At 38.1% G+C, this 6,431-nt stretch overlaps 1 protein-coding gene across 1 annotated transcript in view; it reads left to right on the top strand.

The window, feature by feature from the left end:
• Positions 1-5,496, top strand: part of LOC144972199 (uncharacterized) — a 6,201-nt gene extending 705 nt beyond the window's left edge. The window contains exons 2-3 of the mRNA XM_078913216.1: positions 1,767-1,899; positions 2,660-5,496. Of these exons, the coding sequence (XP_078769342.1) occupies positions 1,798-1,899; positions 2,660-2,962 (405 nt within the window). The 5' untranslated portion in view covers positions 1,767-1,797 and the 3' untranslated portion in view covers positions 2,963-5,496. The remainder of the gene's footprint in view (positions 1-1,766; positions 1,900-2,659) is intronic.
• Positions 5,497-6,431: the final 935 nt, after the last annotated feature.

Raw genomic sequence — 6,431 nt, 5'->3', positions numbered from 1 at the left:
TTGTTAATTGTCATTTAGTCAATTGTTGACGTTGTGTTCTATTCCCGAGATGCATGTATTCAATTATGACGAGATAATTGAAACCATTTGTTAACGGAACTGTCCGTTTGCGTCCTGTGCAAATTCTTGTCGTAAATGTTTTCGTCTTGTTTACTTTATCTCGTCTTGTTCACTTTATTTCGTCGTCTTGTTCACTTTATCTCGTCGTATTGTTCACTTTATCTCATCGTATTGTTCACTTTATCTCGTCGTCTGGATGAGCAAGAAATTAATTTTTGGATACTTTTTTAATATTTTATTCTCAGGATCTGTATCATGATCATAAATTATGATTGAACTAGAAATAAAATGTTTTTATCTTTCTGTGGAACCGCTGGCTCAGAGCTGTAGTGCTTCAAACGTTACAAAAGTCAAGCAATGTTAAGTGTGGTCAGTGATAGTATGGGTGACAGTGATCCTTGTGTCCTTGAGAAAGGCACTTCAACATTATCCTTCTTTACTCAGGTGCTCATGAGCTATAGGCAGCGATGGATAATTCAGAGTGATAGAACACAGAGGGTGTTTGACAGGTGACAGGTACGGTAGGAAATAGATCTATGGAGCCATAAGACCTGCTAAGGGGATAAATTGAGCATTGAGATTGAGAGGTGTGTTGTGGTTCCATGAGGCCTGCTGAGGGAATAGATGAAGTATTGAGAGGTGTGTTGTGGTTCCACGAGGCCTGCTGAGGCAATAGATGAAGCATCGAAGGTGTGTTGTGGTTCCATGAGGCCTGCTGAGGGAATAGATGAAGTATTGTGAGGTGTGTTGTGGTTCCATGAGGCCTGCTGAGGGAATAGATGAAGTATTGTGAGGTGTGTTGTGGTTCCATGAGGCCTGCTGAGGGAATAGATGAAGTATTGTGAGGTGTGTTGTGGTTCCATGAGGCCTGCTGAGGGAATAGATGAAGTATTGTGAGGTGTGTTGTGGTTCCATGAGGCCTGCTGAGGAATAGATGAAGTATTGTGAGGTGTGTTGTGGTTCCATGAGGCCTGCTGAGGGAATAGATGAAGTATTGTGAGGTGTGTTGTGCTTCCATGAGGCCTGCTGAGGGAATAGATGAAGTATTGTGAGGTGTGTTGTGGTTCCATGAGGCCTGCTGAGGCAATAGATGAAGCATTGTGAGGTGTGTTGTGGTTCCACGAGGCCTGCTGAGGGAATAGATGAAGTATTGTGAGGTGTGTTGTGGTTCCATGAGGCCTGCTGAGGCAATAGATGAAGTATTGTGAGTGTGTTGTGGTTCCATGAGCTGCTGAGGGATAGATGAAGTATTGTGAGGTGTGTTGTGGTTCCATGAGGCCTGCTGAGGGAATAGATGAAGTATTGTGAGGTGTGTTGTGGTTCCATGAGGCCTGCTGAGGGAATAGATGAAGTATTGTGAGGTGTGTTGTGGTTCCATGAGGCCTGCTGAGGGAATAGATGAAGTATTGTGAGGTGTGTTGTGGTTCCATGAGGCCTGCTGAGGGAATAGATGAAGTATTGTGAGGTGTGTTGTGGTTCCATGAGGCCTGCTGAGGGAATAGATGAAGTATTGTGAGGTGTGTTTTGCACGGTATAATGAAATGTTTTTTATAAATGTTCCTATTTAATTTATTACTTAAGTCGTACAATCTAGTCTAAATTATTGCCGTTGATTTGTGCATACTTTTAACAGTCTTTTAATTTGCTTTGTATTTTAAAATCCAATTGTGTTGATCTTTCTTTTTTTCTATCCTTATTTTGATCAGGCTTCAATTGATTTGTGTGTTTCGTTCCAACATGGAGACCAAGAGACAGACTTTGACAAGAAAAGAGAAAAACTTAATTACGGCCAAGAGAATATACAGGATGAAAAAAGAAGAAAGAGCCAACCTGGAACAGGCAAGTTGTCAATAAAAATTTGTCGATTTCATGTCAGTCGTGATTGCCATGTGGTTTTCCATGTCTGGTGGAAGATTGTGTGTGTCTGGATATGTGTGTGTATATGTCTAAGTGTGTGTGTTTGTGTGTGTGTGTGTTTGTATGTGCATGCGTGTGTGTCTGTGTGTGCGTATATGTGTGTCTATGTCTGTGTGTGTGTGCATGCGTGCGCGCATGTCTTGCCTTGTTTTGTCATTAAGTTGCAACTCCGTGCATTGAAGATAATGGACATGTCTCTGCCTTTATTTTGATTTTATCCATTTCTCTGTCAAATTCCATTTGGCCATTTATGTTTAAATATTTTCGGGTAGAGAATCTCATCGGATGGTGCTTGGAAAAAAATGAGTTGAGATGAGCATTCATTTGTGACGGCAGGACCTGGTATGAGTGCTGTTTTCTTTTGTTTGGGATAAGGCTATCACTTGGGATCATGTGTGTGTGTGTGTGTGAGACGGGTCCCATGGATGATAAAAATGTCGTGGTTGCTGTGTGTCTGTCACTAGGACATCTATAGATGTCGCTGGTTTGTCCATATCAGATGGAAAATTTTGTGTGTGTATGTATGTGTGTGTTTGTGTGTGTGTATGTGTGTGTGTGTGTGTGTGTGTATGTGTGTGTGTGTGTGTGTGTGTGTTTGTGTTATTGAACAAAGATTGTTGAAAAAGAGAAAGACATCTTGACACACGTAATGACCGTTTATTTCTTTGCTATTTTCCAACAGGAAAACGAAGAATTAATGATGAATCAGATGAGACTGTTGGAGGTCATGGACTTTCTCCGGTCAAAGGTTAAAGAAGCTGAGTGGATTCTCCAGGAACATCAGCACAACAAAAACTGTCACATGCAGGCTGCTGCACGGAAAGAACATCATCCCAAAAGAAAATGGAATGAGAGCTATCACAACGAGCTTAATGCAAAACAACAACAACAACAACAACAACAACAGCAGCAGCAAGAACAACCACATCATCATCCAAAACTGAGGGCCAAGTTGGGAGAAAACCAGTCTCTTTCAGTTTACTAAAAAATAAAACAGGCAAAATAAATGACTGCCTTTGAAAAATGTATCTGTTTCCGATTCCAATTTTAAGAAGAGTGTGTTTCCAAGCTGACAACTAAAATATTCAACCCGAGGTAATGCTTGGAATTTGCTTTAACCAAACAAATCCACATCAAAGTTGAAATTTACTTCTCTCATCTGCAATTTGATTCAAGTTAGAAGATATATTTCTTATCTCACACTTAGAAACCCACCTAACAACTACAACAACGGTGACAACAACAATAATAACAACAATACATTTTTACAGTAGAATCAAATTTGAAAACAAACCTTGTCAATGAGACACAAACAAAACAATCACTCCTTGTTTTCAAGAATTTGTTCTGGACCACAGAAAGAGGAATGTTCCCACAGAATGGGTTGGGTAATAGAAAACAAGATCTAAAAGTAAATTGTCTTTAAAAGTGAACTCTTCAATCCTAAAAACACTCAAACGTCACATGATTCAACAGAAAATTAACTTTGGAGATCACAATTCCTACCACTGTTGTTTTTTGTTTTTTTTTAAAATCATTAATATTCTTGTAGTTATCATAGCCCCTTTCCACCCCTTGTTCAGCCCCTTTCCACCACTGCATGGAGCTCAGCAACGCTTACACTTACAGAATAAAAAGTCCTATCAATTCCTACAATTATCACAACTTATTTTATTGGAAAAAACATCAAGTGTCTGAAGCCAGCTTCATACTAGGAGCTTTCAGAATAATTGTGCGGTGCCCTAACCACTCGCTTATCACAAAATAAATCTTTCATAGACTCTTACACGATGTGGAAATTTGATAAAATGTCATTTTATTCCGGGGGGCTGTTTTCATGAACGTGCACTAGCGCTTAGTCTCTGACTGACTTTAGTCAAGGACTTGAAAAACGAATATGCTATGCGAGCTGATTAAGCAAGTCCCAGACTAAAATCACAACACCTTCGGACTAAGTTTGGCCAAGTTTTAGTCATTTGCTGAGGCCGGACTTCAAGCTTAGTCTGAGACTAAGTAATAGGTTACGTCATAGCATTAAAAAGATAGCAGCTATTTTTAGATGAGAGCACTTCAATTCAGAAGGAAAATATATGTCGGTTACGAATGACAGAGAGGCAAAACGTGTTGACACTGGCTTTAAAAAACTATAAGATAAGGGCAGATCATCGAAAATACACATTTTTGTGAGCAGAAACTAAAAAAAGACAAAATCTAATTGGCTCGTGAGTTGCGAGTGAACAGAGACTAGAACTTGAAGGGTATAAGCCACAGACAAACAGTTTCCATCCTTCTCTATCCCGAGCTAACTTTTTAAAAATCTTGTTCCATGTCTTTATCACTTCTCTGTATATCACTGTCATGGCAGTTTTCTTTTGGTAATATTTGGTAATTCATTTGGTAATAGAGAGATAGGCTGATCGATTTAAGAAATGATTGTTTAAAGGCTAATTTAAATTTGCTTTGTTGATGGAATATGTTTTGCAATTGATTAAAGATTCTTATTTATAAGCTGCATCATCACATGGTTGCAGTAATACAGACACTAGCCGGGTTTGTTATGGAAAAACAAATACCTCCTGGTCTTTTTGCCAAAAGTTTATCATAATCTCTTGATATAGTGGGCGACATTATAGGCCTCTAAAATGTTTAATTGGAAATGACAATTCATTAATTTATATTTGTCAGGATGTGACTAATGATCAGAAGTGCTTTAGGACTAATAATATACCGTATTAAATAACTATGAATAGCTGTTATATTTGCATTAGATTTGGGCTTGACTGACGGCGACGGGTCGGTAGATTTTCCTCCTTTTTGACAAATTGTCATTATCATCACTGGGGGACCTGTGCTTGTGTCAGGATGAAACATTTAGATCATCTCAAAATAAGTACACTGATAGCGTGTTCTTCCTTTTCCGTGAAACCCTTAAAAACAGACAAATACCTTTCTCTTTCATGAACTAATTAATGGGTTTTTAGGAAAATTAATCGCAAATTTTTGCAATTATTTTGCAAATTTTGTTGCCTTTAGCATGCAAAATTTAGGATTTTTTTTTTGTTGCAAAAAACCGCCATGTCAGATATCAGCTTCTTTAATTCTTCTCCATGTTACTTCCCCTTGACTTTCTGCCCTGAGGGTTGTTATAGTGGAGTCATTCTTTCTAAGAGCGTGTCCACCTCCATTGTCTTCTTATTTCCTCTCCCACTGGTTTCTGCTGTGTTCTTTTCCATACTTCCTCTATCCACCCATTTTATTCTGAATAGCTTACACATTCACCCGTTTACTAAAATCTGTACCCTCATTATACATGCATTCCAAGATTCACATCCATGCAGTAGGACAGACTTCATGTTTGAGTTGAAAAGTCTTAGCTTTAGATTCAACGAGTATATTGGGAGAAAATTCCACTATAACCTTTCAACTTTTCACTATTGCTGAATTGATAAAGGCTCCACTTCCTGTCATGTCAATGTCAGAATTTGTATCTGAATCTGAAATAAATTGTCAGTTTTTTAAGATTTTGGTTGGGACTGGGAATCTTGTATTCTTGAGAGTATGTGACTGTGTGTGTACTTGTGCGTGTAGTTTGTGTGTGTGTGTGTGTGTGTGTGCTTGTGCGTATGTGTGAGTACTTGTGCGTGTGGTGTGTGTGTGTACTTGTGCCTGTGTCTGAGTGTGTGCGTGTGTGTTTGTGTATGTTTCTAAGTGTGTGTGATGTGTGTATACAGAGTGTGAAATACTGAATGCTTGTCCCATGGATTGTCATCAAGAGTGTTAGAGTTGAGTTAAATTAGTCCTGATTTAAACCACAGGAAGGAAATACTGGAAGGTCATGACTTTGTCAAATTATATCCACTCTCACCGTCATCCATTGCACACATGGAATAAAGTTAGCTCTCAAGAAGAAAAAAAAGAAGAGCTGATATTCATGGTGTAACTCTGAAAAGAGCCATAAAATAAATAGAATAAATATACTCTTTAATCTCTTTACTATTCACACTGCTTATCAATTGACCAAAAATTGGCTTTTAATTTATTGTAGGGACATCAAGTCAGATACTGGAAATATAAATAGTGACTTGCGACTCTCTTTACAACTGCAGGTTTTTTATTTATCTCTACAACACTGTTTACAACTGGAGGTTTTTCATTTGTATCCACAACACTGTTTACAACTGGAGGTTTTTCATTTGTATCCACAACACTGTTTACAACTGGAGGTTTTTTTATTTGTATCTACAACACTGTTTACAACTGGAGGTTTTTTATTTGTATCTACAACACTGTTTACAACTGGACATTTTTTATTTGTATCTACAACACTGTTTACAACTGGAGGTTTTTTATTTGTATCTACAACACTGTTTACAACTGGAGGTTTTTTTATTTGTATCTACAACACTGTTTACAACTGGAGGTTTTTTATTTGTATCTACAACACTGTTTACAAC

This window comes from Berghia stephanieae, chromosome 5, assembly GCF_034508935.2.
Source record: "Berghia stephanieae isolate SIO BIC M18660-M18661 chromosome 5, UCSD_Bste_1.3, whole genome shotgun sequence".
Taxonomy (NCBI): Eukaryota; Metazoa; Mollusca; class Gastropoda; order Nudibranchia; family Aeolidiidae; genus Berghia; species Berghia stephanieae.
This window is presented reverse-complemented; position numbering and strand designations above follow the sequence as displayed.